This window comes from Hordeum vulgare, chromosome 2H (genome assembly GCF_904849725.1).
Source record: "Hordeum vulgare subsp. vulgare chromosome 2H, MorexV3_pseudomolecules_assembly, whole genome shotgun sequence".
Classification (NCBI taxonomy): domain Eukaryota; kingdom Viridiplantae; phylum Streptophyta; class Magnoliopsida; order Poales; family Poaceae; genus Hordeum; species Hordeum vulgare.
Genome location: NC_058519.1, coordinates 646628139 through 646644713, shown reverse-complemented (window position 1 = coordinate 646644713; position 16575 = coordinate 646628139). Strand labels below are relative to the sequence as shown.

The 16575-nt window shown below is 42.8% G+C and overlaps 1 protein-coding gene across 1 annotated transcript; it reads left to right on the top strand.

Annotated features, from left to right (window-relative positions):
* Positions 1-625: 625 nt before the first annotated feature.
* On the top strand, positions 626-16210 carry LOC123428901 (nicotinate-nucleotide pyrophosphorylase [carboxylating], chloroplastic-like). The gene is made up of 7 exons (XM_045113005.1): positions 626-647; positions 1906-2406; positions 15031-15113; positions 15215-15298; positions 15392-15544; positions 15759-15935; positions 16076-16210. The coding sequence occupies exons 1-7, from the start codon at positions 626-628 to the stop codon at positions 16208-16210; spliced, it is 1155 nt and encodes a 384-aa protein (XP_044968940.1).
* The last annotated feature ends 365 nt before the right edge of the window (positions 16211-16575 follow it).

Sequence of the window (16575 nt, the reverse complement as noted above, 5' to 3'; positions counted from 1 at the left end):
AACAGGCAAGTTTTGTTTAAGGATAGGTGTTAGAGCATATTTCTTTGTATGTGGTTTTGGTAATTGATGACAATTCCTATGGACTTATGGCTGCCTTCAGTTATTCGAAGGATTTGTCCATAGGCACTTCTTGAAGTCCATCTGTTGGTTTCAAGGAGTTTATATGATGACCAAGGTGGTATTCAAGGTATTATCCAAAGAATGGTCATAAAGACACAATGTTGATCAAGACTAAGTCAAAGAGTGAATCAAGTTGATCAACACACAGAGCGTACAAGATGTACCGAGAGGGATCAAGTGATCCCATGGTATGGTAAGCATTGTCCGTTACGCCTTGTGTGCTAACCCATGGTCTTCATGACAGTTCTATGTGGGGTTAGGTGTGTTTCCATGGGCTTGCGTCAAGAGGAAGATCTCATACAACCAGTGTGTTTCCTGTCATGCAAGATTCGTTGTCTTGGACAAGTTTCATTTCAAGGAGAAGGATAGTATAAAGCCGAAGATAGCTCACCTAAGAACGAAGCATTTCACTTTTGTTGTTAAGGTAAAAAATGAAGAAGATCACACATATTTTGGTTGTTCTAATTGGAGAGCATTCTACAAGGTGTATGGATTGGACGAGGGCATGGACATTATCTTCGATCATGGTAATAACGATGTTCGTGATAATAATATATAAATTTGGGTGCATGTAGAGGATGACTTGATTCGAGTTGTACCTCGAGGTGCGTTTGTCAACAGATTTGTTAGGTTATTTATATTGATTATTGAAAAGTATCCGGTACTCATCCTGACTAAATTTCTTTATTTTCAATTATTAGCTTATTTCCGTGCTACAAGAACTACACGACAGATAATAGATCGAACCTACTACAGTTATGGCTCTGAGCTTACTTGGTTGAGAAAAATCATCTCATCTCATTTATTCATGATGTTGAGTATCATGCTAAATATAACATGACTCGCAAAATTTATCATGGATATGTTCCACTAGTGCACCAGTTGACCCCTTATAACATCACTTCAGACAACTTTGTAATAAATTTTTTAACATTGTGTCACTAGTCCATCTTTTACATACATTGTTCTTAAGCAAAACTAGTTTAGCTAACTATGTTATTATTACTTATCTTCTTCAACAGGTACTCCCATCAGAGATCGTGCCTAAATGGATGTTTACCACCGGTGATTTACATATGGTTAGCTTACGCCCAATGTGTATGAGTTAACCTGGTAAATACAGAATATCTCGAAGTGAAGAAACCCTGAAAATCAAAGGATGGAGCAATGCAAGAAAAGCATCCACGCAACCACTTGGACACAATATCTTGATTGACGGAGATAGGTTTATCACGCCACAAGTTGGAGATAGGTTGGTCTCTATTCTTCAGTATGGAGATGTAGGAGTATACCTTTTTTATGCTATCTTACCAAGAAGAGAGCAGTAGTTAGTGTTTCTAACTTGTGATAACTTGATCACTTGCTAGTTGTATGATAACAACCAGAATGATGAGGAGTTCACCTTTTTATGCTATTTTACCTAGAATAACGAAGAGTTGATTAAGATGATGATGAGTTGCTATATGACATATACCAGTATAAATTAGATGGATGCAATAGACCAAGTTGAATTAGAGGAAAATACAATGGTGCGAATCACAACATCGTATTTTCTCTAATCATCCATCTAATTTGTACTGATGTTGGATGTTGTTCTTCCATAATTTGTATTGATGTTGTATATCAATATGTGTAACGCGCCGATTGACCCACACGTTCACGGATAAACCCTCATCTCTACTATTAAAAGCACGAGAGGGCAGATCCAACTCACCATCTCAGCCATCTAATTACATCATCAACGATCAAGATACGTTGTTAACGAAACTAAACAATTTTCGTTAGCGCTAATCGTCCACCCCCACGTCGTCTCGCGGTTATCCCCCCGCTTGCCCGCCTCCTCCCGTTCCCCCCGCTCGCCCACCTCGCCCCGCTCTCAGCGCCTCCTCCCGGTCGCTCCGCTCGCCCGCCCTGCACCCGTGCGCCCTGCCCCCTCGCCCCGCCCGCCCGCGCCGCCCGCTCGCCCTGCACCCCGTGCGCCCTGCCCATGCCGCCCCCTTGCCCCGCCCGTGCCGCCCCCGCGCCCTGCCCGCCCGCGCCGCCAGCTCGCCCTACACCCCGTGCGCCCCGCCCATGCCGTCCGCTTGCCTCGCTCGCCCCTACACCTCTCGCGGCCGGTGGGCGCCTCCTCCTGCCCGAGCTGCAGCAGCCCGCGGCTCGTCCGCCCCCACCTCCGTACAGCCTCCACCGGCGTCTCCTCCTCGCCCAGCCGCAGCGGCCCGCCGCACCTTCGCCCTCCTCCTCAGGTGCCCTTCCTGAGTGGACATCTCCTGTCGCCGTCTCGAGGTTGCGAACACAGTCACAACGACGGCAATGGTCAATAATCTGGCAGCAAGAATACTGAATCCGGCAGCCTTGGTCGGAGACACCTTGTTGGCATGCCACCCAAGACCACCACCGTGAGTAGTGTCATGTGGACTAACTGCAGGAATTACAGTAATGTGAGGATGCGCAGCTAGAGAAGGAGACGACATCGCTGGAGTCGGAGAGGAACCGGGGATCGGAATAGTGAGATGGTTGCCGTTTCTTTTGCAGAAAATTTAGGCAAGAATATTGATTTGTTAGGCAGCCAGTAGTTAGCCAAGATCTTTTGGTTCTTGGATCTCGATAAAATAGGATGGAATTCTTACAGAAATTTTGGGATGTAGAGCATCTTCTCTGGGATTGATCCTGCGAACTGATTGTTCTCCTCATTCCTGTAAACATGCACAGAATCAAGATTCAGGAATAGGCATGCGAGAAATGCAGTCAGACCTTTGTTTCGTGGAAATGTTTTTTCTCTCTCAACAACACGCAGGATTTTGCACGTTATCTCGTCACGGAGTAGTGTGACCATCATCATTCAACAGTATGAGCTAAGGAGGTATATGTGTAAATTGGTAAAGCAATTATAGGTCTTTCAGGGGAAGATCACGCAGCACATCGAGTGTTCCGGTTAGCCTGTTGTTCTGCACATGCCTGCAGCACATTGCAAAGTCAGAAAAGCAATGCATTTAACCACAAACTACCAGGAAGAGAATATCACTGCATACTATCATAAAAGGCATTATAATCATATGTGCTGAAAATATATTCTAATCATGAAGCTTTGGAGCGTGGAGATTGACTACGATTTCATATAGAACTAGGACTTCAGGTACACACTACGCAACAATATTTCCCTTTACCCATTTGCTCGTACAGGATTTTCTTTTGAACTTTTTAATGCAGACCTGATTTTCCTTTTGTTTGCGTGTAATCCCCTTCCTCGTGGGGAACGGATATGTCTCATATCGTGTTGTTGGCGTAGATCCAAATTTTCTATGATGTTTCTGTTAGGAGAAAGGTGTGATAGCTCCCGGGTGCCTAGACACCCTCTATGAACAGTACAATCAAAAAAATAGAAAACAAAATCGAAAAAATCTGAAACTTTGCAGCATCAACGATGATCAAACTTTGTAGGTTCCTACAAGTTTTCATGTCAAAATATCATGTAGAGAAAGATGTACAAACAAGTTTCAGATTACAATGCTAAAAGTGTTCAAAACTTCAAGCATTGAAATATTTTTCGTGTGTAGAGCTCCTCGAATAGTTTTTTGGCATGAAAACTTGCAAACACCTGCAAAATTTTGTCATCTTTGATGCTGCAAAGTTTCAGATTTTTCTTATTTTGTTTTCTATTTCTTTTGATTTTACTGTTCATATAGGGTGCCTAGGCACCCGGGAGCTAAAAGTCCACTCTCTTCTATTAGGCAATATATGGATTTTTTGGGTTCTAAATCATAGTCCCAACTTTCTGAATAAACTACTAATAAACTTGATTGGTGATTATTCTTAATGAATTAGTCCATTTTAATGTAAAAGCAACTGAATTGATTTTTTTGTTTGGCTTCTGATACTAAGTATCTTCTAAATCCCTCACAAAAAGTGTTATCTGAATCAATGTGCGGTAAAAACTGAGTTGTTTTTGCAATTGAAATATTCTGCTAATCAAAGAGAACTCATGCCCCTAGATTGGTTGCTCATCAAGTTTGAAAACCGATGAGAAGGAGAAGAAGAAGAAAGACCCGTTCTGCACCCGTGATGACCTGAAGCTCACATTTGACAATAGAGGAGGATACAAGGAGAAGGCCATGCGGGTTGAAGGATCACCATGACATTGAGACGGGGCGCCGCTCCATGGACACGGCGACGACGAAGTCCTAAACAACAATGCTCAAGATCGGCTAGAGAGATTTGGTACTTACGCAACATGCAGCAGACTGCTGGTATTTCTTGATGAAATTCCATTCTTTTTTATGTGCTAGAGAGATAGGGACCTTACTCAACATGCAAACAAGGATGGGACAAATTGGTTTCACTTCTACTATTATTTTTGGCTATGATCAGGATTTCCATTCTTTGTGTATTTACTACTGCTGCTACATCGTTAGTTGGAGCTGATGTGATCCTATATGTAATTGTGATGGTCAATGGAGACATATATACCCTATATAACTACTTCTTGTTGCTACTAAGGAGTGTACTACTTCCACTACTGCTATATTTTGCATAAAAGAAGAAAGAAAATAGCTTACTCTGTTCACAAAATAGCAGGTCTGATTGTTTCACATTCAGCTGTTATCTTCCAGACCTAGAGAAGTTCACAAAATAGAAAGTTAGGCTCTTTTAAAATTGAACCAAAATCAGCTAGGAACTGAAAAAGTTCACAAAAATACAGTTTCAGATTTCTGGCCCATACAACTTTGTACAATCAACAAGTTTCATGCATGTGTCCAACGAAGTTTTGGAGACCATTATAATCATATGTGCTGAAAATATATTCTAATCATGAAGCTTTGGAGAAGATTGTACTCTTTTTAACCTCTTTTTTTGAACATCTGTAGACCTTTCAATTCTAAAAGTAGTTTACATGAGAGCCATTAGATGTGTTCTATGTGGTGGATACAGGCTAACTTATGCTCATGACCTATGGATAGCCATGGTAGAGAAGTCGCCTGCCCCTATAACATCGCGTTACATAAGACCTGAATTAGCTCTTAGTCCCTATAGTAGAGATTAGTAGTGCCATTCTTTTCTCTCCCCCAATTCTTGTTGTCACAAATATTGTTTTGCGAAGAGGGGACTGTAGATTCATTGTACTACCCTATCCGTCCATCAATATATCTTGCTCGGATTGCTGCAACTGAAAAGTTATATCCCAAATATATGTTGTTCTGTTATAGATGGAATGAAACAGAGTGCATAGAACATTTAAATCAAAGGAAAATAAAGGCATTTACTAGGCATGGAAACAAGTGAACAAAAGTTGGGAATTCTCCTTGTTCAAATATAAAAATAAAAATGGAGGGAGAGTGGCGGTTCTGCTGTCATTTGAGGACGTTGGACGCAGGCAAGTGCAAATCCGAGATCCGATGATGGTTTGATGCATGGACCTACTGAATATGAATGTGAAAATTACTCCTTTCTATCCAAAATAAGTATCACAACTAAGGTTAGTTTTACCTTAATTTAAAACTACGCCACTTATTATGGATCGAAGGAAGTACAATATTAGTATTAGTTTAATCCACCCTACTATGTTGAACATGAAATTTTTCCTAAACACCCCTCTATTAGATATTTTTCTAAACTTTCTATGGCACCCCTCTTTGCACCAATCTGTAATTTTTGTTTGAGCAGGGACAGTGCAGCGAACACAAGCAAATAAATTGGTAGACGAAGCTGAGGAGGACTATTTGTTAAGTACTGAGATGTAGTAAGACATGCCTAATCTGAATTTAGACATATGGAGGGCATGATAGTTTGTATGTTCAATTTCTTATTCTATGTTGAATTCTTATCCTCTACATCTGCCTCCACCAACATCACACACTTTTCCTTGACCTCCCACCAGCTACGCCCCGAGGTCATTGACACAGACGACCAAGTGATTCCAACAATGTCAAGGAGGTTGTGGGTGAGAGCTCTTGGTCTCCTTGGGAGAACCTGTTGGCGCGTTCAAGGAGTCCAAGAACAAGGGAGGAGGCACTCGTTGTTGGAAATATGCCCTAGAGGCAATAATAAATTAGTTATTATTATATTTCTTAGTTCATGATAATCGTTTATTATCCATGCTATAATTGTATTGATTGGAAACACAATACTTGTGTGGATACATAGACAAAACACTGTCCCTAGTAAGCCTCTAGTTGACTAGCTCGTTGATCAAAGATGGTCAAGGTTTCCTGGCCATAGGCAAGTGTTGTCACTTGATAATGGGATCACATCATTAGGAGAATCATGTGATGGACTAGACCCAAACTAATAGACGTAGCATGTTGATCGTGTCATTTTGTTGCTACTGTTTTCTGCGTGTCAAGTATTTGTTCCTATGACCATGAGATCATATAACTCACGGACACCGGAGGAATGCTTTGTGTGTATCAAACGTCGCAACGTAACTGGGGGACTATAAAGATGCTCTACAGGTATCTCCGAAGGTGTTCGTTGAGTTAGTATGGATCGAGACTGGGATTTGTCACTCCGTGTAACGGAGAGGTATCTCGGGGCCCACTCGGTAATACAACATCACACACAAGCCTTGCAAGCAATGTGACTTAGTGTAAGTCACGGGATCTTGTATTACGGAACGAGTAAAGAGACTTGTCGATAAACAAGATTGAAATAGGTATGCGGATACTGACGATCGAATCTCGGGCAAGTAACATACCGAAGGACAAAGGGAATGACATACGGGATTATATGAATCCTTGGCACTGAGGTTCAAACGATAAGATCTTCATAGAATATGTAGGATCCAATATGGGCATCCAGGTCCCGCTATTGGATATTGACCGAGGAGTCTCTCGGGTCATGTCTACATAGTTCTCGAACCCGAAGGGTCTGCACACTTAAGGTTCGACGTTGTTTTATGCGTATTTGAGTTATATGGTTGGTTACCGAATGTTGTTCGGAGTCCCGGATGAGATCACGGACGTCACGAGGGTTTCTGGAATGGTCCGGAAACGAAGATTGATATATAGGATGACCTCATTTGATTACCGGAAGGTTTTCGGAGTTACCGGGAATGTACCGGGAATGACGAATGGGTTCCGGGAGTTCACCGGGGGGGCCACCCACCCCGGGGAAGCCCATGGGTGTTTGGGGTGCCGCACCAGCCCTTAGTCGGCTGGTGAGACAGCCCAAGAGAGGCCTGTGCGCATAGGAAAGAAAATCAAAGAGGAAAGGAAAAAAAAGAAGGAGGTGGGAAAGGGAAGAAGGACTCCACCTTCCAAACCAAGTGGATTTCGGTTTGGGAGGGGGAGACCTTCCCCCTTGGCTCGGACGACTCCCTTGGGAGTCCTTGGACCCCAAGGCAAGTCTCCCCCCTCCTCCTCCTATATATAGTGGGGTTTTAGGGCTGATTTGAGACGACTTTTCCACGGCAGCCCGACCACATACCTCCACGGTTTTTCCTCTAGATCGCGTTTCTGCGGAGCCCGGGCGGAGCCCTGCTGAGACGAGATCATCACCAACCTCCGGAGCGCCGTCACGCTGCCGGAGAACTCTTCTACCTCTCCGTCTCTCTTTCTGGATCAAGAAGGCCGAGATCATCATAGAGCTGTACGTGTGCGGAACGCGGAGGTGCCGTCCGTTCGGCACTAGATCGTGGGACTGTTCGCGGGACGGTTCGCGGGGCGGATCGAGGGACGTGAGGACGTTCCACTACATCAACCGCGTTTCTTAACGCTTCTGCTGTATGGTCTACAAGGGTACGTAGATCACACATCCCCTCTCGTAGATGGACATCACCATGATAGGTCTTCGTGCGCGTAGGAAAATTTTTGTTTCCCATGCGACGTTCCCCAACAGTGGCATCATGAGCTAGGTTCATGCATAGATGTCTTCTCGAGTAGAACACAAAAGTTTTTGTGGGCGGTGATGTGCGTTTTGCTACCCTCCTTAGTCTTTTCTTGATTCCACGGTATTGTTGGATCGAAGCGGCTCGGACCGACATTACTCGTACGCTTACGAGAGACTGGTTTCATCGCTACGAGTAACTCCGTTGCTCAAAGATGACTGGCAGGTGTCAGTTTCTCCAACTTTAGTTGAATCGGATTTGACCGAGGAGGTCCTTGGATGAGGTTAAATAGCAATTCATATATCTCTGTTGTGGTGTTTGCGTAAGTAAGATGCGATCCTACTAGATACCCATGGTCACCACGTAAAACATGCAACAACAAAATTAGAGGACGTCTAACTTGTTTTTGCAGGGTATGCTTGTGATGTGATATGGCCAACGATGTGATGTGATATATTGGATGCATGAGATGATCATGTTGTAATAGATAATATCGACTTGCACGTCGATGGTACGGCAACCGGCAGGAGCCATAGGGTTGTCTTTATAACTAACGTTTGTGCTTGCAGATGCGTTTACTATTTTGCTAGGACGTAGCTTTAGTAGTAATAGCATGAGTAGCACGACAACCCCGATGGCGACACGTTGATGGAGATCATGATGATGGAGATCATGGTGTGACGCCGGTGACAAGAAGAACGTGCCGGTGCTTTGGTGATGAAGATCAAGAAGCACGTGATGATGGCCATATCATGTCACTTATGAATTGCATGTGATGTTAATCCTTTTATGCACCTTATTTTGCTTAGAACGACGGTAGCATTATGAGGTGATCTCTCACTAAAATTTCAAGACGAAATTGTGTTCTCCCCGACTGTGCACCGTTGCTACAGTTCGTCGTTTCGAGACACCACGTGATGATCGGGTGTGATAGACTCAACGTTCACATACAACGGGTGCAAAACAGTTGCGCACGCGGAACACTCGGGTTAAGCTTGACGAGCCTAGCATGTGCAGACATGGCCTCGGAACACATGAGACCGAAAGATCGAGCATGAATCGTATAGTTGATATGATTAGCATAGAGATGCTTACCACTGAAACTATTCTCGACTCACGTGATGATCGGACTTGAGATAGTGGATTTGGATCATGTACCACTCAAATGACTAGAGAGATGTACTTTTTGAGTGGGAGTTCCTAAGTAATATGATTAATTGAACTAATTGTCATGAACATAGTCTAATGGTCTTTGCGAATTACGATGTAGCTTGCGCTATAGCTCTACTATTTTTATATGTTCCTAGAGAAAATTTAGTTGAAAATTGATAGTAGCAAACTTTGCAGACTGAGTCTGTAAAACCGAGGATTGTCCTCGTTGCTACGCAGAAGGCTTATGTCCTTAATGCACCACTCGGTGTGCTGCACCTCGAGCGTCGTCTGTGGATGCTATGAACATCCGACATACACGTTGCTGATGACTACACGATAGTTCAGTGCAAAATACTTAATGGCTTAGAAGCAAGGCGCCGAAAACGTTGTAAAACGTCATGGAACATAAGTGATGTTCTAAAGAGATGAAATTGTGATTTCATGCTTGTGCCCTTGTTAAGAGGTACGAGACCTCCAACAAGATTCTTTGTCCACAAAGTAAAGGAGAAAAGCTCAATCGTTGAGCATGTGCTCAGATTGTCTGAGTATGACAATCACTTGAATAAAATGGGAGTTAATCTTCCAGATGAGATAGTGATGGTTCTCCAAAGTCACTGCCACCAAGCTGTGAGAGCTTCGTAATGAACTATAACATATCAAGGATAGATACAATAATCCTTGAGCGATTCGCGATGTTTGACACTGCGAAAGTAGAAATCAAGAAGGAGCATCAATAGTTGATGGTTTGTAAAACCACTAAGTTTCAAGAAAGGCAAGGGCTAGAAGGGATACTTCGTGAAACGGAAAAACAGTTGCTGCACTAATGAAGAGACCCAAGATTAAACCCGAACCCGAGACTAGGTGCTTCTGTAATGAGGGGAACATTCACTGCGGCGGAGCAACTCTAGATACTTGGTAAATAAGAAGGCTGGCAAAAGTCGAAAGAAGTGTATTTGATATACATGATATTGATGTGTACTTTACTAGTACTCCTAGTAGCATGAGGGTATTGGATACCGGTTCGGTTGCTAAGTGATTAGTAACACGAAATGAAAGCTACGGCATAAACGGAGACTAGCTAAAGGCGAGGTGACGATACGTGTTGGAAGTGTTTCCAAGGTTGATATGATCAAACGTCGCACGCTCCCTCTACCATCGGGATTCGTGTTAAACCTAAATAATTGTTATTTGGTGCTTGCGTTAAGCATGAACATGATTGGATCGTGTTTATTGCAATACGATTATTCATTTAAGGAGAATAATGGTTACTCTATTTTCTTGAATATTCACCTTCAATGATTTATTGAATCTCGATCGTAGTGTTACACATGTTCATGATATTGGTGCCAAAAGATACGAGTTAATGATGATAGTACCACTTACTTGTGGCACTGCCGCTTGAATCATGTTAGTATAAATTGCATGAAGAGGCTCCATGCTGATGGATCTTTGTACTCACCTGATTTCGAATCACTAGTGACATGCAAATCATACCACATGAGCAAGGCCTTGTTTTCATTGAAATGAAATAAGATAGTAACTTGTTGGAAGTGATACATTTTGATGTATGCAGTCCAATGGGTGCTGAGGCACGTAGTGGATATCATTATGTTCTTACTTCACAGACGATTTGAGTAGATACAAGAGTATTTACTTAATGAATCACAAGTCTGAAATGTTGAAAAGTTCAATTCCGTTTCAGAGTGAAGTTCGTCGTAACAATAGGATAAACTGTCTACGATATGATCATGGAAATGAATATCTGAGTTACGAGTTTTCGTACGCAGTTAAGACAATGTGGAAATTGTTTCGCAGTTCATGCCACCTGGAACATCATAGTGTGATGATGTGTCTGAATGTCATAGCCACGCACTATTTGGTATGGTGCATACTATGATGTCTCTTATCGAATTACCACTATCGTTTATGGGTTATGCATTAGAGACAACCGCACTCACTTCAAATAGGGCACCGCGTATTTCCGTTGAGATGACACAGTATAGACTGAGGTTTAGAGAAATCTAAACTGTCGTTTCTTGAAAGTTTGGGGCTTCGACACTTATGTGAAAAAGTTTCAGTCTGATAAGCTCGAACCCAAAGCGGATAAATGCATCTTCATAGGATATCCAAAACAGTTGGGTACATCTCCTATCTCAGATCCGAAAGCAAAGTGTTTGTTTCTAGAAACGGATCCTTTCTCGAGGAAAGGTTTCTCCAGAAAGAATTAAGTGGGAGGGTAGTAGAACTTGATGAGGTTATTGAACCATCACTTCAACCAGTGTGTAGCAGGGCGCAGGAAGTTGTTCCTGTGGCGCCTACACCAATTGAAGTGGAAGCTGATGATGGTGATCATCAAGCATCGGATCAAGTTACTACAAGCCTCGTAGGTTGACAAGGTCGCATACTACTACAGAGTGGTACGGTAACCCTGTCTTGGAGGTCATGTTGTTGAGCAACAGTGAACCTACGAGTTATGGAGAAAGCGATGGTGGGCCCAGATTCTGACAAATGGCTGGAAGCCATGAAATCCGAGAGAGGATCCATGTATGAAAACAAAGTGTAGACTTTGAAAGAACTACTTGATGTTCATAAGACTATTGAGTAAAGATGGATCTTTAAAAGAAGACAGACGATGATGGTGATAAGTCACTATTAAGAAAAAGCTCGACTTGTCGCAAAGATGTTTTCGACAAGATCAAACAGTTGACTATGATGAGACTTTCTCACTCGTAGCGATGCTAAAGGTCTGTTAGAATTGTGTTAGTTGTTGATGCATTATTTATGAAATATTGCACGTAGGATGTCAAAACATTGTTTTCTCAACGGTTTCCTTGAGCAAACATTGTATGTGATACAACCAGAAGGTTTTGTCGATCCTAAAGCTACTAGCAAGTATGCAAGCTCCAGTGATCCTTCAATGGACTGGTGCAAGCATCTCGGAGTTGGAATATACATTTTGATGAGATGATCAAAGATTTTGGGTTTGTACAAGGTTTATGAGAAACTTGTATTTCCAAAGAAGTGAGTGGGAGCACTATAGAATTTCTGATAAGTATATGTGGTAGACATATTGTTGATCAGAAGTAATGTAGAATTTTTGTAAAGCATATAAGGTTGTTTGAAAGGAGTTTTCAAAGGAATACCTGGATTGCGCTACTTGAACGTTGAGCATTAAAGATCTATGGAGATAGATCAAAAGCGCTTAATGAAAGTTTCAATAAGATGCATGCCTTGACAAGTTTTTGAAGGAGTTCAAAATAGATCAGCAAAGAAGGAGTTCTTGGTTGCGTTGTGAGGTGTGAATTTGAGTAAGACTCAAAACCCGACCCCGGCAGAATAAAGAGAATAGACGAAGGTCGTCTTCTATGCCTTAGCCGTAGAATCTAAAGTATGCCATGTTGTGTACCGCACCTGATGTGTGCCTTGAATCAAAGTATGTTGAGAGGTACAGGGAGTGATCCATGATTGAATCACTAGCAGCGGTCAAAATTTATCCTTAGTAACTAATGGACTAAGGAATTTTTCTCGATTATGGAGGTGGTGAAAGAGTTCGTCGTAAAGGGTTACGTCGATGCAAGCTTTGACACTAATCTGAATAACTATGAGTAGTGAAATAGATTCGTATAGTATAGTAGATATTTGGAGCATTTCTGAATAGCACGTAGTAGCAGCATCTATAAGATGACATAAATATTTGTAAAAACGCACGGATCTGAAAGTTTCAGAACCATTGACTAAAACCTCTCTCACGAGCAACACATGATCAGACCCATAACTATATGGGTGTTGGATTCGTTGGAATCACATGGTGATGTGAACTAGATTATTGACTCTAGTGCAAGTGGGAGACTGTTGGAAATATGCCCTAGAGGCAATAATAAATTAGTTATTATTATATTTCTTAGTTCACCATAATCGTTTATTATCCATGCTATAATTGTATTGATTGGAAACACAATACTTGTGTGGATACATAGACAAAACACTGTCCCTAGTAAGCCTCTAGTTGACTAGCTCGTTGATCAAAGATGGTCAAGGTTTCCTGGCCATAGGCAAGTGTTGTCACTTGATAATGGGATCACATCATTAGGAGAATCATGTGATGGACTAGACCCAAACTAATAGACGTAGCATGTTGATCGTGTCATTTTGTTGCTACTGTTTTCTGCGTGTCAAGTATTTGTTCCTATGACCATGAGATCATATAACTCACGGACACCGGAGGAATGCTTTGTGTGTATCAAACGTCGCAACGTAACTGGGTGACTATAAAGATGCTCTACAGGTATCTCCGAAGGTGTTCGTTGAGTTAGTATGGATCGAGACTGGGATTTGTCACTCCGTGTAACGGAGAGGTATCTCGGGGCCCACTCGGTAATACAACATCACACACAAGCCTTGCAAGCAATGTGACTTAGTGTAAGTCACGGGATCTTGTATTACGGAACGAGTAAAGAGACTTGTCGATAAACAAGATTGAAATAGGTATGCGGATACTGACGATCGAATCTCGGGCAAGTAACATACCGAAGGACAAAGGGAATGACATACGGGATTATATGAATCCTTGGCACTGAGGTTCAAACGATAAGATCTTCATAGAATATGTAGGATCCAATATGGGCATCCAGGTCCCGCTATTGGATATTGACCGAGGAGTCTCTCGGGTCATGTCTACATAGTTCTCGAACCCGAAGGGTCTGCACACTTAAGGTTCGATGTTGTTTTATGCGTATTTGAGTTATATGGTTGGTTACCGAATGTTGTTCGGAGTCCCGGATGAGATCACGGACGTCACGAGGGTTTCCGGAATGGTCCGGAAACGAAGATTGATATATAGGATGACCTCATTTGATTACCGGAAGGTTTTCGGAGTTACCGGGAATGTACCGGGAATGACGAATGGGTTCCGGGAGTTCACCGGGGGGGCACCCACCCCGGGGAAGCCCATGGGTGTTTGGGGTGCCGCACCAGCCCTTAGTCGGCTGGTGAGACAGCCCAAGAGAGGCCTGTGCGCATAGGAAAGAAAATCAAAGAGGAAAGGAAAAAAAAGAAGGAGGTGGGAAAGGGAAGAAGGACTCCACCTTCCAAACCAAGTGGATTTCGGTTTGGGAGGGGGAGACCTTCCCCCTTGGCTCGGACGACTCCCTTGGGAGTCCTTGGACCCCAAGGCAAGTCTCCCCCCTCCTCCTCCTATATATAGTGGGGTTTTAGGGCTGATTTGAGACGACTTTTCCACGGCAGCCCGACCACATACCTCCACGGTTTTTCCTCTAGATCGCGTTTCTGCGGAGCTCGGGCGGAGCCCTGCTGAGACGAGATCATCACCAACCTCCGGAGCGTCGTCACGCTGCCGGAAAACTCTTCTACCTCTCCGTCTCTCTTGCTGGATCAAGAAGGCCGAGATCATCGTCGAGCTGTACGTGTGCGGAACGCGGAGGTGCCGTCCGTTCGGCACTAGATCGTGGGACTGTTCGCGGGGCGGATCGAGGGACGTGAGGACGTTCCACTACATCAACCGCGTTTCTTAACGCTTCTGCTGTATGGTCTACAAGGGTACGTAGATCACACATCCCCTCTCGTAGATGGACATCACCATGATAGGTCTTCGTGCGCGTAGGAAAATTTTTGTTTCCCATGCGACATTCCCCAACACTCATGCGGGCTGCTCGACGAAATACACCATTGAGCAAGGAAGTGCACGCCTATGAAAGAAGGTACTGCAACCCGGCGGCACATATGAAGACCAGACAGAGAAGCCCTAAAGGAAGATGAAGACCATCATCAAACTTTACCTATATGTGTTTGGACTTGAATAATAAATATAATAAAAAGCCTTGAAAATACCATATTCGGCAGCACTTAACAGTGTGATGTTGTGTTAACTCCTTTTCAAGTCTTAATATTCTCTCCCCCATTTTCATTCTTTAATTAAGGGTGTGCCCAGAGTATTATTGTTGCTGAGAGGGTTGTGCTAAATTTCATGCAAAGAATGAGTGGAATCGCTACAATGACAAAGGTGATAGGTGCTATTGTTTTGTAGCATATGGTACCCCTCTCTATCATAATTTGCTTCTATGTTGCTCATATGAGAATTTCTTTGCTCCTATTTCCATTCAGGCCATGGCTGATGCTGCTCGTCCAGCATGCATATTGGAAACAAGAAAAACTGCTCCAGGTTTACGTCTGGTTGACAAGTGGGCAGTAAGCATACCTTTTTTGTGTGGCCATTTCATCACTTTTAGTTCTTTGCCCTTCATTGTGATGCAGTTTTGCTCATGCTTGATATACATGCAGGTACTAATTGGTGGTGGGAAGAATCACACGCTTGGATTATTTGATATGGTTATGATAAAAGATAATCATATTTCTGTTGCCGGGGGTATTACAAATGCAATGACATCTGTTGATCAGTTCTTGGTGAAGGAAAACCCTCGAGTTCCTGTTGAGGTATTATGATTGTGGTTTCATATACCATCTAAAATAAGTTTTCCCTGTGATTTGCCGTGCATGTATTCACAATTCAGCAGTTCACCTGTCTGTTTCAGAGTGATCTGTTTGCTATACCTATCTTCCTATTTATTTTGTAAAAAACGCCATATCTTATAATAAAAATAGAGACAAATCAAGGCATATCTTCATATTTGTTTATTCTATGAATCAGGTAGAGACAAGGACACTCGAGGAAGTTAGAGATTTATTGAAGTATACTGATGAGAACAAAACTTCATTAACTCGTATAATGTTGGATAATATGGTTGTCCCTCTTCCCAATGGGGATCTAGATGTATCAATGCTCAAAGATGCAGTTCAGTTGATAAATGGAAGATTCGAGACCCAGGTATAAAGTTCAGGTTTCGAAAGCAAAACTCCGTTCATGTTTCTCTCCCTTTTTTTATTAAAGGTTATCTTTTCAACGTGACTATATCTTTGCTATCGCTTGTTGTCGCCTGCTACTATGCTTCCTTTTTTTAACTGCAGGCATCTGGAAATGTGACGATCGACACGGTGAAGAAAATCGGAGAGACTAGAGTTACATACATTTCAAGGCATGAAAACACCTTTATCATTCCCTTAACTGATAGCTCCTCAAAATTCTCATTTTCGCTCTTCTGAATGTACCTTTCGAACAATTTGTCAATCCGTTGCACTGGAGCGTTGACGCATTCCGTGAAGGCGGTCGACATATCCCTCAAGATAGACACTGAGCTGGCTCTTCAAGTTGGAAGGCGTACAAATCGCGCCTGACACCGCAAGTTGAGTTCCACCTGTGTAATAACTTGCCTCCCGTTCTCCTATACTTCTATAACCCAACCCTTTTGCGGTTGACAGGATGTCTCTCTGCTTGGCGTGCCTGGTCGGTTCGTCATTCGACAACTTGCTCGCTGTGATTTCTAACTAATATGTGGCTGGTCGAGTAGTTCGGACCAACAATATAGTTACTACAGTATACAACAGAACAGGAACAATAATAGGCTGAA

What these genes read in the sequence shown, in the direction of transcription:
- LOC123428901 (XM_045113005.1), top strand. Translation starts at nt 626, where the DNA reads ATGGACATTATCTTCGATCATG. An exon ending in TCTCCTGTCGCCGTCTCGAG is followed by an intron (nt 2,407 to 15,030) that starts GTTGCGAACACA and finishes TCTTTAATTAAG; the next exon opens with GGTGTGCCCAGAGTATTATT. An exon ending in GTCTGGTTGACAAGTGGGCA is followed by an intron (nt 15,299 to 15,391) that starts GTAAGCATACCT and finishes ATATACATGCAG; the next exon opens with GTACTAATTGGTGGTGGGAA.